This window comes from Podarcis vaucheri (genome assembly GCF_965113315.1).
Source record: "Podarcis vaucheri genome assembly, chromosome: 4".
NCBI lineage: Eukaryota > Metazoa > Chordata > Lepidosauria > Squamata > Lacertidae > Podarcis > Podarcis vaucheri.
This window is the reverse complement of record NC_138762.1, coordinates 29,576,711-29,593,503: the sequence shown is the minus strand read 5'-3', so window position 1 is coordinate 29,593,503 and position 16,793 is coordinate 29,576,711. Positions and strand designations below refer to the sequence as shown.

Sequence of the window (16,793 nt, the reverse complement as noted above, 5' to 3'; positions counted from 1 at the left end):
AGTGGGCCTTTTCAATGCAGTGAACATGACTGTCTAGTTCATAGCAAAAACATAGTTATAGTAAGTACAGGAATGGAGGTTTAATATTTTGATTTTTTAAAAACCACAGGGTGAAAAAATGCAAATCTACCTTCATTTCTTATGGCTGTTGCAGAAATTTCAGAGTCGTAAGATTTTAAATCTGCACAAGTTGGCACAAGGTAAGCAGAGGAGCCATCTCTCTTTGTGGTTCCTTCTTCCTGGTGAACTGGGGTATTATTTATTGTATACATAAATTTTTTAGGTCGTTTTTTCAAACGAGAAAGTGAGGTCATACTTTTCAACCCCGCCCTTGTAAGTCCACTAACATCACCAGCAGCTTGGGTAGAAACACTACCTAGAGGATCATAGTTCTTTTTTCCATTTTCTCTTGAGTAATTACAGCAACTATTATCAGCTTCTGTAAAAGTTGTGTTTTCCATTATGAAGGAACTACCGTCTGAAACATTTATGACAGATGCCAGCTCAGCCTCACAATCTTTCACCAGCGTTGGGCTCTTATTGCTCATAATCGCAACAGGCAATGGAGAGTTTTCAGGCAGTGGTATTATTTCCAAAGAACTGGTGTTTAGCAGCTTGTTACCTTTTATTAGGCATGATGTGGTTTGAATACACGATTCTAGCATTTCAGTACTAGCACACTCTTTGCTAACAGATAGTTGCCTATCTTCAGAACACTTCTTGATATGTGATATAGGAGATGAATCAGAACAGTGTGAGGATGTTTTTTCAAGCTGTGTTATGTCAAGTCCAGATAAGTCCAGCTGAGACCATGAGCAATGCAAAGATGATGGTATTTCCTCTTCTTTCGGTATGCTATTCTGATTCACAGAGTGCTTTTGCATTCCATTATTTTGAATAGTCTGCAGGTGACATTTGGCGGAATTTCCATATTTTGTTATAATTTTGTCTTCATCAATTTCTTGATATTCACGTTTTGCTTTATCAGAACATGTCTTACTTTCCTTGACTCTTTGTGGTTTTCTTAGAAAGGTTTTGCTGCTTGCAAGGCATACAGAAAGATCTTTCTCTGTTCCATCATACGTGTCTTCATCCATTGGTACATTTGGTAGCATATAATCTTCTCCTAATTTACTGGGAAATATGTTCTTACCAAAGGATCCAGCTAATAACCTTTCAAAATCTGTAAATAAAAAACCATGAACATGAGAAAGCAATATTTTATGAAGGACTCTAATTTCACATTTCATTTATAACACACATTCCAATATATGTATCAAATGATTTATTTTGAAGCAGTGTTAGAACTGGATTAGTGCCGATGTGCATGTGTGTATATTAAACACACATATACATACACCCTACGATCTAAAGAACTACAAAATTATTTCTGTGAACACAGTGGGAATTTAGACTTATTTTTCTCAAACAGTAGTCCCCTACTGCAGTTTACAAACTGCTTTTGAAACTTGGGGGAATTTGAAAAAGCAGTAAACAATAACATTTCATTGGGATAGTACAAACCCTTCGTATGAGTGGAGAGGCACCTACACGCCATTCTTATCTTCACTCATCCATCAGCACTGGGTGGAAAGAACTGAACCTTTAATTTTGTTATTTTTATTATTTATTGAATAATATATGTGATAAGCACGCAAAGGTATTTGTATTAAGTTTTAGTGGATTTTTATTTTAGTGAGTTGTCATAGTTGTTGCTGTCTGCACTAGGTACAATATAGTTAAATGGGTAGACATATTCTAGAACTACCCAAATAATAAAATACAAATAGTTATTAAACAGTAAAAAATAGTAAGCAGTGCTCACTGTGGATTTTGCTGTCAGTTTCTGCACACACATCTTCTGTTCCTGATGTGGACTGCACATGCATACTATCTGTCTTGGGACTTCTACCGTATTTGGAGATGAGACTATGCATGACCTGAACACAAAAAGGGGATATTAACATATATAAATTACAAATTAGCTGTGGACATGAAGGTTATTCCAAAAGTTGCCTATTTTGACATATTCTAACCCTTAAAGCCACTCACCAACTCAATTCTTTCATTATGCTGCTTTGTTCCAGAAACCGAATCATGTCCTCTAGCTGAAATATCAAATGTAAGTAATTTGTAATCAATTATGCAGCTCATTAGAGTTCACTGATATGATCTTAACATAAAAACTCAGTTCCCTAGCACAGCATTTAATATTAGGGAAATTAAATAGCAAAGTATTTTTGGCATAGTCACATTGCTATCATTACCTATTATGACTGTTGGAGAAAGTGTAGGAGGCGTTGCTAATGAACTTGACCAAGTCATCTCAGGGTCAGCTTCTGCTCCTAAGCTTTCAAAAACAGATTTTGGTGTCTGAACCTAAAATATATAAACATTGTTCTTTTTTGTAAATAAAAAAACACCTGAAGTAACTTCATTTCAACAGCTAGAAAATCGGAGAAAAAGGGAAGTACCTCAAAAATCTTGGGTGTATGCAGAAAACTTCCATTTAGCACTGAAAAACATTAAGTGTGATAATGTTAGCCATCATCACATGAAAATGACCAATTGAATATTTATAAGCCACTATTTTCAAAGTTCAAAGCAGTGAACAAAATATTTTTAAAACAGCTTACTTATTTGGTGGAGGGGACAAAAGAGTGGACATTACCATATTATAACAATAAATCCAAGTCTTCACATTTCTATATCTTTCATTTAAAAATTCTCACCTGCTTCTGCTTTGCTCTGACCCAATTCTTGTATAGGAGAAACAAATGGAACAGATTTATTTGGTTCGTTAAATATCATTGGAGTTGATGCAAATTGGTTTTTTGCTGGCAGCTTCCTCTGTGGTGTTTTAAAATTACTTTGGTCCAGGTCACTAGTTTTATGTTCAGGTTCTTCTGGTCTTTTAGAGTTGTACAGTGGAGCTTCTGAACTCAGTTCTTCAAACCAGTTGATACTTATTGGTCCTAAATCTAAGAAAAGGAATATATTATGCAGGATACCGTGCCATAGGTTATAACCCCACTTGTAAGAAAAAGTAACTATGGAATGACCATATACCATTATTTTGAACTTGTCAAAAAAGTAGAGGTACAGCCTGAGACAGTATTATGCAACCAATTATCAACCCCCACTTTGCAGGAAAATAGCCTCTCCCCACAATCTCAGGCCTGCCAACACAATCCTGTGAAATTTTGGCTTCTCATATGTCTTACCCAAGATTATGTCAGCATAAAGTAGCCAGGACAGGACAAAGGCAGGCAGGAGAAGTTGAAGAAGCAAACCCCCTACTTATTCCAGCTGCTGATCAGGTGGAAAGACAGGGGTCTACTAGCTCAAAATTTAACACGCAACCTAGATTGAAAGAGAATTCCTTCATACTCAAATCCTCACTCCCCTGTAGCCCCACATGACACAATTACAGTATTCAGTAAGTCCTTTTGGGGTAAGGGGTTAAGAGAGTAGGGGAAAGATTGGTTGCATGGGCAGCCTTCTACTTGTTGCGGGAAAAGCTCTAATCAAGCCCATAAATTATTGAAAAGAGTTGTTCACAGCACCATAATAAATGCCCGAGGTACCTGATTCACTACATTGCGCTTTGAATATTTCAAAGAAAGATGGCTTCTTTGGAGATGTAGTAACATTTTTCTTATCCATAATATCACTGGTGTTGTTAAATAAACCTGCAAAATAATATTACAGTATTCTCAAAATCTGTATCATATTTGCAATGAATTCTAGTTCTTTGTGTTTGGCTTCAAGTATTATCTGATAACACACAACTAATGCAGCATTTGCAATAAAAATATTTATGTATTGCTCAACTTTTTGATTGGCATCAGTTCCACTAAATTTATCATCTAAAAAGACCAGGTTGAATTAAAACAAGAAAATTGGCATTCAGGTTCTTAACCCGAGGTACTACTTCCGGGTTAGGGGAGTCTGTAACCCGAAGTGTTTGTAACCCGAGATGTTTGTAAACCAAGGTACCACTGTAATGCTAAATATTTTGTAGCTACTTCAACTTGCAGTCACAGATCTGACCTTATGGGAGGAAGAAATGTTGTCCAGATAAGGGGACAATTCCATCAAGTGATGGCTCAGTGCATTTAACCTTCAGCCAAGCACATTTTAAGTGCGGACTATGTGGGTACTTAGCAGCAGAAATTGTGCTCAGTTAACTCCTTCCACAGTCCTGCTGCTCGGCTACCCAGACCTAAGATACGGTCTGGCTAAGCGTACATCCCAACCCAGGGTTGTAGTTTGCCTTCCCTAGACAAACAATGATGAGTAGGAAGCCAAGAACAAACCTTGGCTACAGCTCATGATTTGTCTGGAGCAAGACAAGCCATGAGCCCAGGGTCAGACTTAATGCCAAACTAAACCATGGCTTAGGTCTTCATAGTGCAGCAGCAAGGGGACCAAGAGAAGAGCACAGTGGCTACAATTTGGGTTTGACTTACTTGCAAACTTGAGCCATTGTGGCTTGAGGAAGAATTTCACACAAAACTTATATGAATGAACTCACAGCTGTCCATGGAGGTGCAGGTCAGTTCTGTGTCCAGGACAGCTGTCTACCAGCTCCATCTGGTACACAGGCCGAGACCCTACCTGCTCGCAGACTGTCTCACCAGAGTGGTACATGCTCTTAGTTACCTCCCGCTTGGACTACTGCAATGCATTCTACATGGGGCTACCTTTGAAGGTGACCCGGATACTACAACTAATCCAGAATGTGGCAGCTAGACTGGTGACTGGAGTGGCCGCCGGGACCATATAACACCAGTCCTAAAGGATCTTCATTGGCTCCCAGTGCATTTCTGAGCACAATTCAAAATGCTGGTGCTGACCTTTCAAGCCCTAAATGGCCTCAGCCCAGTATACCTGAAGGAGCATCGTCACCCTCCCTCATCACTCAGCCCGGACACTGAGGCCCTCTTCTGGGGGTCTTTGCTGGTTCCCTCACTGCGAGTTACAGGGAACCAGGCAGAGGGCCTTCTCGGCAGTGGCGCCTGCTCTTTGGAAAGCCCTCCCATTAGATGTCAAGAAAATAAAAAACTATATGACATTTAGAAGATATCTGAAGGCAGCCCTGTTTAGGGAAGTTTTTAATGTTTGATGTTTTATCATGTTTTTACTATTTTTCTGGGAGCCACCCAGAATGGCTGGGGAAACCCAGCCAGATGGTCAGGGTATAAAAGTTTTTGTTGTTGTTGTATCATCATCATCAGCTACCATAATCCCTTCACATTAGAAAAAAGTGCATAGGAACAAATCTGATCATGCTACAGTAAAACACATTTGATTTCAATCAAAGTGTTATACAGTATTAGAAGTCTGTTTTACAGTACTATAGGAATAAATATTATTCCTGCATTTTAATTTTTTTAATCAGGATTCTTGGTGGGACTGTCACAAGTTTCTAAAGTTGAACTGTACAGCGTCTGGTTAATAATGTCAAGCAATGGCATATTAAAAAAAAGACAGGGAAACAAAATTTCTCTTTGCAGAAGCCATGTTTATCCTTGCTAAGCAAGAATATATTTGAAACAAATTGTCTGGAAGTTATGTTACGTTATTTCAAATACAAAAAACCGTTCCTATGCATTTGTGGAAAATGAGTAACCTTAGCATGTCCACACATGAACCACTGATTACATAAAAGTCTTCTAAAACAAAGTTAATGTACATAGAAACAACAAAGAATTGTGTTAATTGTCACATCTAAAATTCAATACTTGATTAGGACTCGATGGAATTCCTCAGTTTTCCAACAACAGATAGGGAGGGGGAACCAAAAGTTACACATCAGCCTGATAACTGGCATGCAGCAATAGTACTGTAAAACTATTGTTAACATACAGCAAACCCTTGAGGAACAAGGGTCTCTCTGAAGATCCTCTGATAAAAGACATACAAGAAGTAGAGGATAGGTATTTTCACAATGGAAGGCAGTAAGCAGTGATCTCACAAGAATGTATTGCAACTATTTAATTCATTCAATAATTATCAGGAGTTACGAATAAGAAGTGAAGCAGCTGAACTTGAGGATGACAGCAAACTATTAAGAGTTCTTAAGAAGCACATCTTGAAACTGGGCAAATTGGCAACAGAATGCCTGAGGAAGAGTCAATGCAAGTGTAAATTTATGCACATTGGGACAAATCCCAAACATATAAATTAATAAGATCCCAAATGGCTGTTGAAACTGAAAAGGATACAGTATATGGAACTGATGTAGAATCGGGCAACTAAAATGGTCAACTGGGGCTTCCTCCTCTTAAAACGTTAAAGGCTGGACTGATTTCCAAAAATATGTTTCATCACACTGTCCAACGGTCTAACAGCACACATACATTTACCTGGAAGTACCCTACCCTCATCCAAAAACCCCACACACCTTTGTAGGGCTCACAAGTAAGTATACATACCTCTAATCGGCATGTGCCTCAATTAGTTCAATAGAACTTCTGAGTAAGCATATTTAGGATTGCACTTAACCAAATTGCATGGGTGGGTGCAGCCAAAAATGAACTGCCCAAGAGCGACTCTCCTTGACCCTCCCTCCCAGTGGCAGAACAACTGTTTCATATGCAGAAGGTTATGTCCCTGGCAATTGCAGGTAGGACTGGAAATGTCCCCCTGGAGAGCTGCTGCCAGTCAGTGTGAACAACACTGAGCTAGATGGATCAGTAATCAGTATAATGCCTGTTCCTACTTTCTTAAGTAAATCCCCCTGGAACATGGGCTTTTTAAAGGAGATAGCCACCTAAAGTTGTTGAGCATTTTTTGGGAGGCAGGTCACAGGTAAAAACACATTATGAGGAGCGAGCTTTCGTTAGGGGGGCAGGCATCTGCGGGGGGGGGGGAGCAGACCCTCAACTGAATACTTCAATAATTTTGATGGATCTAAGGGGGGGTGCAATTGCCCTTCCTGCCCCCCCCTAACTACGCCCATGTCCTCGACCCAGGTCCAGCCCCAGACATTTTGCTGCCTACCCATGTCTGGCCAAAGTACATGGCACCCGATGCACAAAACCCCACAAGCGTCCAAATCCCTTGGGAGCGAATATACAGCAACCATATATGAAAAGGTCATGCTTCGCTGGCCCTGCACCGGACCTCAAATGTCGCCCTTCCTCTGACTTCGTCCCCGCTTGTCCAAGGGCTTTTTCAGGGGTTGGAAGGAGGAGAGCAAGGAGGGCGACAACCGCCTCAGGGGCAGGCAGCCGGCGGAAAGACGAGCACGGAAAGCGCATATGAGCCTCGGAAAGGAGATAAACTGCCGCGAGCCACGTCACCCCAGAAGGGAGTCGAAAGACTGACCGGTCTCCATAGCTGCGCCTCAGCAGCAGCAGCGCCACTTCCTCGAAATACGAAATCTGCCGCCAAGTCTCAGCGACGCAAGCGCAGATGTGGAAATGGCGCGCGTTTGCTCCTCCTCCTCCCAGTTGGTTCAGTCCTGACGCCCCGGAGGACGTTCCTTCCTGAACTGCAGCGCCACAGGCGAGGGGAGGTGGCTCCCTGCGAGGGAAGCGGCCGTACCACTTCCTGTTGGGGGGGATTAAACGGTCTGGAAAGTGGGTGGATTGGAGTGGTTCGTCTCCGCCGCCCTCAAGAATCATGGGGAATGTAGTTCTGCGAGGGTTGAGGGCTGCCTTGCTCAAAATAATGGGTTTTTCTTTTAATACACGGGGCTAAAACTACCAATTCATGTTTGCAGCACGAAGCCCTTTCACAGCTTGTATTGTACAGCTAATTACAATGTCTTTTACGACGTTCAGTGAGCAGCTAAAAAAAATTGCACCCAACCACTAAGAACTTCTTTCGATTCCCTCTTATAATTTCTGGAGACACCGTTGATGGAATCTTTCGAGGAGTTGGACGGGGCGTTTATAAGTGGTTCATGTTTCACAAACATACAGTAAGGTTGATAGTTGTAAACAAGCATTTTGGTTTCCCTTCGAATGTCCCGATCCTCAAACAATTTGTGCTTCAAACGGGAGAAAGCTGCACTGGCGGAGCTCAGGCGATGCTGGATACGATTGATCACCAAAGAATTATTTCTGGGGTTTTTTACTTGTGAGCAGGCGGCAATGCACACCCACAGTCACAAGGTCCGCCAGCGTTTAAGTTCTAATCATTCAGGCAATGCATTCTTCATCTTCAGAGGCAAGGAGATAGGACCACTTACTTTTTCTCTAGAGTTATTAACACACTCCCTCCCCCTCCCGCCCTAAATAAAGCTTGAAGTCTGACTACTGCTTTCCCATTTATTGTTCTATCACATGGCATGGGGAGAAGAGGCGTTCATAAGAACAGGTTACCACGTGTTGCACTTTAAAAAACAGGAAGCTATAATAAGCGGTCATTCCTGCAATGTATCCATTTTTTAAAACAACGGGATCCAAATATTATTATTGAAGTTCTTGGGGGGGGGACTCTGTTTATTGTAAATATCAAACGCTCAGCAAGTATCAGCATTTACCAGTAATTTTTAACATGTTAGAACAGATGGCCATAGTAAATGGAAGAAAAATATTTTCCAGGAATTTCATCTGTGATACACAACTTGAATTTTAATCCATAATCCATTTATTTGGAAATAACTCCCTTTGATTTCAGTATAGCTACCATAATCTCATGAACTCATGGAAGCTTCACATCTCCTTAATTGTGCGGCCCAGTCCTTTCTGTGTTTACTTGAAAGTGACTTCCACTAAGTGCAATAAGCTTTACTCCTAAATTAGCTAAGGAATTAACTAAACCTGAACCCCAAAAACAGTTTAGAAAGTACAGGTAAACCAGAACTGATCTCTTTGTTGCCTCAATGTTGCTTTTAAACACAAAAACATGAAATTTTGAAGGAAAAGCAACACAATAATCAGATTTTTTAAAAAAAGATAAATGATTAATGATTAGCAAGCCTCCTCAACAAATGTGTCCACATACACCCACATTCCAAGAATTTTGCAAAACATCAGTGCATAAAAATAGCATCTTTAGATGGTGGCAATAGCACATCTTGGCAGATTTATTTATTAATTTACAGGTATTGTAATGAGAATGTTTATCCAATACAATGAATCAAAATATTCAGCACTGTAACTGCCCAGTAAAGTGTGAGTGAGCTACAGGACAGATAGGTGTAAGGTTTGACGAAAGATATGCTCAATGCCCCTCTGAGGCAGTAATTGTAGGTATGAGTTTGTGGGTGCTAGACATCCCTAATTCCTGAGTCCAGTAGAGGTTAGAAGTTAAGCAAGACAAATATACAAGCCAAGTCAGTTCCCTGACTAGGAAATCGCCTATGGACCATTTGGAAGACAAAAGGAAGGTAATGAACCATTAAGAAAACCAAAAGAGAAAGGCTTTGTGCAAGAAGTACAAACCATATATCATAAAAACACCAGTCTCTGTGTGCCTCCTTTCAAAAAGGAAACACACCCTGAATTAAAACCTGGATTCTCATACAACATGGATATTGGGGTGACCAGCTGCTACATTCAGCTGTGAGACATCAGGAGCTGAGAAATGTGAGATGACCCAGACTGGCTCAGCCTCAGTGTTGGTATGCATATTGTATGAACTGATTCAAAATCTGCAAAGAAGACTGTCAGAGCACACTTACTTTAATGTAAGTTCCATTGTAAATTGGACTTACTGTACTTAAAAGTAACCCTGTTGTGGAACACAGTTGCTGTTTTCTTCCAGTGGTTGGGAAAGGTTATATATTTACATGCAAACTAATGGTGGGTTAAAAACATCCTCTTTGGCAGCTCAGCCCTGACGGGTACATCCCTACAAGGATGGAAACATTGTCTCTCCTAAATCTGCTAAGTGAATATGTTAGCTTTCATTTTGCCAGTTGTCCCCAAACATCTACTCTCTATATGGAAGTGGGGTTTTGTCTCCCTGCCCACAGGCTCCTGTTCTGTTGGGCATCTATCTGTGACAATGTTTGAACAGAGCAAATGTGCATTATATCTCAGATGACATTGTCATACCTATTTACATGGGAATAAGCCCAACTGAACTCAATGAGACTTACTATTGAGTTGTACTATAACTTATGTATAACAGATGAACAGTGTTTATATCACACTTATTATCTGGGTATCAACAAGACAATTGGGATTTTGTATGCACTGGATTTTATACAAACTGTATTTGGATGTTAACCTATTATCTATGTGAGGCAGATGGGGGCGGGGAGTTGTGACCTTGCCCTCCATATGCAAGAGCCTATTTTAAACTAGCTAACTGCTTCCTACTCAAGGTAGGACAGTTCTGCAGAGCAGGCATAAGCCTGTATCAAGCAGCTGAAGCCAAATGGATTGCTTTAGCGTAAAACCGATATTTAGGCAAGTGCCTTTAATTCTCCACAAGGGAGCACCCATTGGTTTCAATGGATATACCAGAGTCTGAGACCCAGTTAATCAGTCTGGCCGACTTTTTAATGGGCTCGATCCAGCAGGAATGGGGTTTAGTTTGCACAGGGACGCTGCTGTGTTTGTGTTTAACCTTTGCAAGCTTAGGAGTTTGCTTTGGATATTCACTACTTTGGCCTAAGTCCTGCCAACATCCTCCCCTAGCCATGGGAGATCAAGAGTTTGCAGTTGGTAATAATCAATGGAGGGGCGATTATTACCGCAGGCCAGCAGTAACGAGCACCAATTAAGACGCCCTTCCCCTCGAGGGATAAAAGCCACGGGGAGAAGGCGAGCAAAGTTACCTGTCCCTCTCTAGGCTATGGAGCGCTTTGTCTACCCGTCCTATAGCATCTACCAAAGTTATGGGAACGCCTTCAGCCACAGCCACAACGTGGCCCCCAGGCCGCCATCTAAGCAAAAGCAGCCTGGCTGGAAGCAGAGCAAGAGCAGCAGGAGCAGCATCCCGAGCCCTTACCGGGGCCCCCTGTCTGCCCCTTCCTCGGCCCCGCTGCCCCCCTTGCCGCCGCCGCCGGCCTCGCCGGATTATTTAGACAGCTACAAGCGGGCCCAGCTGAAGGCGCTGCTCTCTCAAGTCAGCCCCGGCCTCGCCCCGAGGCTTCGCAAAGCCAGCACCAAGGAGGTGGGCACCCAGGTCAACCCGCGGGTGGACGCCGCCGTGCAGTGCTCGCTCGGGTCCCGCCAGCTCCAGAGCCTCCCCGGGCGGGAGCCTCCGCCGCAGCAGGCCCGCCAACTCTCCCCTTGCGCCGAGGAGGCGGCGGCGGCGGCGGCGGCGAAGAAGCCGCCCACGGGGCGAGAAGGAGGGCCGCCATCCCAGCAGCAAGCCGAAGAGCCCGAGGGGAAGGAACCCCTGGAGCCGGAGAAGGGCGCCCAGGCTGAGGCGAAGGGGAAGCTTCCAGGCAGCGGGGAAGGAGAAGAACCCGCCCAGCAGCTGCGGGACGGGGAAGGCGACGCGGCCCAGAAAGGCGCCGCTGACGCCGCCGCGGCCTCCACTGCCACTGAGGGCAAGAGAGCTGCTTTCCAGGTGAGTGGGCCTTTCGGTCTCCTCAGTTCCTTCGCTAGGGGCGCTGTGGAGGCGCGAAAAAAGGCGCGAAGGCCGCCTCGTCGGATTCCTGAAATTCTCACTGAGGGAATGAGGCGCCTCCTTCTACTCGAGACGTTTCAAGTCAGGCCCCTCTCCAGCTACTGTTCCTCCCAGTCCACTGTGGGATCCACCTCGGGGTTATATTTCGTGTTTAGCAGATGGACGACGGGCAGTTCTAACGGGTTTCAGTAAACAAGTGGGTTTAATAACCAAAATAGGGAGCTCCCCCATTTTCTTTTCAGCATCCTTAGCTGAAATCAGGACCAAGACTCACTTGAATGTTGAGTTATGGGAAACCTTTCCTGGCTTATGAAGTTGCTAAGTATACACTAGTGTTTTCAAACCTTGGGTCTCTAGCTGTTTTAAAACTACAACTCCCATCTTCCCTAGCTAGCAAAACCAGTGGTCAGGAATGATGGGAATTGTAGTTTTAAAACAGTTGGAGACCCAAGGCTGGGAAACACTGCGCCTATTCAGGACTGTTCTCCTTCTTAACTGCAGATATTGAGGGCTGAGTCTGCACCCTTTGGATTGCTAATCTGCCATGCACTTAGTTTTTTAGAAGCTTAAGTGTTTTTGGTGAGGGATGCCAACACTTCAATACAAGCCTGGGCAAGTTTAAATTGAGTTGAGAAAGCCAGACTTGTTTATAGTAGTTCTTCCCAACTTCTAAGCATGCCTATAGGGAAGCAAGCTCCACTTAACTTGAAGAAACTAAGTACATTTAGGTATGGTCTGTGAAGTCACTGTCTTGTTAAGTGTGACTCCTTTGTGTGTGAGGGACCTGTGGCCCTTGGGATGCTGGGCTTGAAGCTCCCATCATGGCAATGATTAATGGGAGTTGCAGTCAACATCTGGAGGGCCACATAATGGTTTTATAACTGTTGTAGTAAGCAAAAGAGGAATGAGGGTGGTTGAGAACCTAGTGACAACTCTTATTTACTGTAACCTTTGAGGTTAATTTGGCATGTAACCCAATATGGAAAAGGAATGATTTTGCATTCATGTGAGGAACATTTAAGGCTGTGAGAAAGGAGGTTTTTCACAGCCACATCCTGCATGATTTTTTTATTTTTGCAGTGGAAGACCACTACACTCAAAAAGACCTGGCTTCTGAGTAAATGTACATAAGATTGCAACCTGTGTGCAATGGACTTAAGACTATAATTTTTGGGCTATGCCATAAGATTTCTGCTAGACTAATCTGTCAGCATTGTGGGGGTGGTATAAGGTGACAAGGTGAAGTGGGTATCTTTAGTCTTGTTCTTGCATGAGGATTAAGTTTTTTGGTGTTTGAATAAAAATTACTCTGCAGAAATCTTTGTAATACCCTTCTTGCATATGTCCATGAAGTATGAGCTAAATGACACAAAAAGGTATGTTTACAGTATCACTTCATATCTCATGCGCTCCCACTGCTAGTTTTCAAAGCCACATTCACATTGGCCACAATCCATATAATTCCTGTAGTTTATTGACAAAGTCTGCTGTTGGGTACATTTTGTCTTAAAACTGCTTCAATTTGACTAGATGTAGAGTAAGCATTAACAATACCATATCTTGCATTTTCCATTGCCTGCCTTAAACAATAAGCCTGCAAATAGTAGGAGTTGGCATAATACTATAAAGATTTCTAAATGTGGTTCACATTAATTTATTATGCTGCTAATCAGCTATTTTCTATTACAGTTCCTAGAACAGAAGTATGGCTATTTCCATTGCAACGACTGCAAGACCAGATGGGAAAGTGCTTACGTATGGTGCATTTCTGGAACCAATAAGGTATTTAGATGAAAAGACAAAATTTGCTTCTAGAGGGTTTGCTTTGGGGTACAAACAAAAGGGTTGCTGTACCTTACCAGAAAGTGGAGAATCATTTATGAATTGAAGTGCTTCACAAACCTGCAAAGGGTTTTTGAACATTTTCCAGAAATAGCTGTGTTTGTCTTTAAGGTGCCAAAAGCTTGTTCCTGCTGCAGCTGACTGATTTATTGTAGCATAAGCTTTTGTAGACTAGCAGAATGCTCTTGCTAGATTTTATTTATGATACCACAACTTTCATCTTCTTGATCAGAAGATAGGAAGGAAATACTGATGGTATTGTCATACTACCCACAACTCTCTTGAACTATTACCAGTCTCTGTTAATCAGGTTTCTTGTTCATTAATGCCTGACAAAATGCTAGTACTGGAACCTTTTCAGTGGAATATTTGGAGACACTGAATGGAAGCTGTTCCTGTTAGCTAAAAGATAGCTCACTGAGTGAGAGATGTTTTTGTTAACATAGAACCTGTGGGTTAATATGCAGCTGCAAAGGTCTTCCTAATGACCTGAGACTTCTGTCCGTCCTGTTGAAATTAGGCCTGAAAGAAGCCTTCCATTGGATCCCATACTTTTTTCAAGCCTAATTGCAATGGCCGGAGGAGAATTTGGGGGGCTGCAATCAGGGAGGGGGTTAACCCTGTCCTCCCTACCTGTGAATCTCCCTGAAGCAACTATGTTTGGAAGAAAATTTTATATTGGCTTAAATATAATGCCACCCCCGTGTCCTGACAAAGCCCGTCAAGGATACAAGATAATCCTGAAATTTTAATATAGTGTTGTGAATCAATGAAACCTAACTGCCTGTAAACCTAATTTTGCTCTGGATGTGTTAACTTTTTAAAGAATTGACAAATCTAGACGTTTGATCTGAGAAGGCTCTCTTCTAATGGCAATCACCTTCCTTTGCATAGGTTTACTTTAAACAGCTTTGTCGCAAATGTCAGAAGAGCTTTAATCCTTACAAAGTGGAAGCAATTCAGTGCCGTGTAAGTAACATGTTTCCTTAGATGTGTTAAACAGTGAGAAATACTTGCCTACTTTAAACGGCAGTGTTCAGGGTATAGAAAAAAAAATATGGAGAAGTCACGTTTAGCTTCCTTTACTGTTAGCATCAAGACTAGCTGTGGGGGTAATTTCTAGGAGGCTTGGTATCAGTCATACGAGTTGGAAAGGACCACGAGGATCATCTAGCCCAACCCCCTGCAATGCAGGAATATTTTGCCCAGCATAAAACCTATGGCCCTTTATTAGGCGAATAGAAAACTGTATAGCAGGAGAAGGCAAACTTTTCTGTCAACAGGCAAAGTACTCTTGGGAAGTAATCCTCTGGGAGCTACATGTTTGCATTCGTCACAGCTACCCTCTACACTAAAGACAATGGCTTTCCACACATTTTTTAATGTGGGGTGGTGAACGTATCTCGCCCCACCCTCCTTGAAATTAGGCCCTGGAGCTGCAGGTTTCTCGTTCATAGGAACAGGCCACTTTTGAGCTGCTTTCAAAACAAGTAGAACAACCTTTCTCAACCTGCGGGTCCCCAAATGTTGTTGTACTACAACTCCCATCACCCCTAGCTAGCAAGGCCAGAGCTCAGGGATGATGGGAATTGTAGTCCAACAACATCTGGGGACCCACAGGTTGAGAACTGCTGAAGTAGAACATGCAACTATGGCAGGAGCCCTGAGCCAAGGTGGCACAGTGGACACAGTGTTGAATTAGAGAAATAACAATAGAATTATGGAACTAGTATACTGTAAAATACATTGGTAGCAGGAAGCCAACTTTGGGAGGAGAAGTTTGATCTGTTCACTAATTTAAATATGTTATCCAAAGATCTGTGCAAAGACTCGTTGCTCCTGCCCCCAGAAGAAAAGGCACATTGACCTCAAGAGGCCTCACCGTCAAGAGCTGTGTGGCCGCTGCAAAGGCAAAAGACTCTCTTGTGACAATACTTACAGCTTCAAATACATTATCTAATTTGTGCTGTTCTTGCACATGGCACCATGCACTTTGTTACTTGTTTCATAACATGGCTTTGACCTTAGGTTTCTGACCCGGCATTGGATACTGGAGTAAAGATTTTTGTAAGGCTAGTAAATATTTGTAGTTTATTGGGGTAACTTGTAATGAATTTGAATTCCACTTCAATTGTAATAGTCGCTGATATGGAAGACTAGCTATAGTACATGAGAGCTATATTGAAGGATGGGAAATTGAGGAATTTCTATGTAGCAAACCTAAAATTTCTACAAGGGGCCAGGTTATCCCATTTGATGCTGTTTCATTTACACTTATGAATATTGTAATGACAAATTACTAATAACAAGGTGAGCTGTCTCTTTGCATACCTTTCTAAAACTAATAAAAATATTCTTAACCACTGAAGACTATAAACTATTTCATATATTGTCCTCTGGTACAATCTCTGCAGTGGAAAATATTTATTAAATGGAATAAACAGAGTAATTCTGATCTGGGCAGATGGCCTGCTTTTTCTTTTCTTTTTTCTCTAACTGAACAGATACCTCAGCATAAGTGTTAGATTTAAAAGTCATACATTGATCATGACTTGGAGTGTCTCTGTTCTTGTATGTTATATGAAAACAGTTGAGTTTCTTTCCTGAAGTAACTTATGAAGATGAATTTCCCCTGCCTTGTTTCCTTTTACAAAGAAACCAACTTTGTAAACTAACATGATAATAAATGCAGTTGTCTTGCATCCAGTGTGCTCAGAGTGCCAAGAATAAGTAAATAGCACTGGTAGCAACTGTTAAAAAGGAAATATGGGTTGGTCTGTAGTGGCACTATTAGAAGCAGCATAGCTTGACATTAGTATAGATACCTGTACAATCTGAGATAGATACACACACACATTCTCTGTATAAATTTGGTCGAGGACAGTGAGCAAGGTGTAAGACAAGATACCTATCAGTAGGGGAGATTAGGCCAGTTTGAGAAGGTAATCAGCTTTAGTTCTAGTGTCTCAAATAGCTTGGTTTTCTGACATTCACAAGCATTTTCTTATTTACAGAGCATTCTTCCAAACAGAATGGTGGCAAGGGTGTCTTTGTAGAGACAGCATTCAAGTCATGCCATGTAAGAAAGCACGTCTTCCTTGCTATTTAAGAGGACTGCAACAGGCAGGCACAAAGTTGAGAACAGGCTTGTCACAGATGGCAGGACAGGATACCACTAAGAACCAGTGAAATCCAGCAAAAGGCAGAAATATTCTCCATACTTAAGGATTATGGAGGTATGCTATTGGTTGCTAAAGTATGCTACCCTTCGTTTCAACAGTATTGGAGCAGCAACATAGCGCATATAAAATCTACCGTATTTCTCGCCCTATAGGATGCACCTTTCCCCCTCCAAAAATGAAGGGGAAATGTGTGTGCATCCTATGGGGCGAATGCAGGCTTTCGCT

The 16,793-nt window shown here is 42.0% G+C and overlaps 2 protein-coding genes across 2 annotated transcripts in view; one reads left to right on the top strand and one right to left on the bottom strand.

Moving 5' to 3' along the window:
- The window catches only part of BRCA2 (BRCA2 DNA repair associated), a 30,578-nt gene extending 22,783 nt beyond the window's left edge, over positions 1-7,795 (bottom strand). Inside the window, exons 1-8 of the mRNA XM_082221618.1 lie at positions 7,336-7,795; positions 3,588-3,692; positions 2,733-2,981; positions 2,475-2,515; positions 2,268-2,379; positions 2,053-2,108; positions 1,826-1,940; positions 131-1,183 (exon numbers count right to left, since the gene is read on the bottom strand). Coding sequence (XP_082077744.1) covers positions 131-1,183; positions 1,826-1,940; positions 2,053-2,108; positions 2,268-2,379; positions 2,475-2,515; positions 2,733-2,981; positions 3,588-3,692; positions 7,336-7,345 — 1,741 coding nt within the window. The 5' untranslated portion in view covers positions 7,346-7,795. The remainder of the gene's footprint in view (positions 1-130; positions 1,184-1,825; positions 1,941-2,052; positions 2,109-2,267; positions 2,380-2,474; positions 2,516-2,732; positions 2,982-3,587; positions 3,693-7,335) is intronic.
- A 2,857-nt stretch (positions 7,796-10,652) lies between these two features.
- Positions 10,653-15,749, top strand: ZAR1L (zygote arrest 1 like). Its single transcript, XM_082220333.1, has 4 exons — positions 10,653-11,484; positions 13,234-13,326; positions 14,281-14,355; positions 15,203-15,749. Exons 1-4 carry the CDS (start codon positions 10,762-10,764, stop codon positions 15,344-15,346), a joined length of 1,035 nt encoding a protein of 344 aa, XP_082076459.1. The 5' UTR covers positions 10,653-10,761; the 3' UTR covers positions 15,347-15,749.
- The last annotated feature ends 1,044 nt before the right edge of the window (positions 15,750-16,793 follow it).

What these genes read in the sequence shown, in the direction of transcription:
- ZAR1L (XM_082220333.1), top strand. Translation starts at nt 10,762, where the DNA reads ATGGAGCGCTTTGTCTACCCGTCCTATAGCATCTACCAAAGTTATGGG. An exon ending in GCAAGAGAGCTGCTTTCCAG is followed by an intron (nt 11,485 to 13,233) that starts GTGAGTGGGCCT and finishes TTTCTATTACAG; the next exon opens with TTCCTAGAACAGAAGTATGG. An exon ending in GCATTTCTGGAACCAATAAG is followed by an intron (nt 13,327 to 14,280) that starts GTATTTAGATGA and finishes TCCTTTGCATAG; the next exon opens with GTTTACTTTAAACAGCTTTG.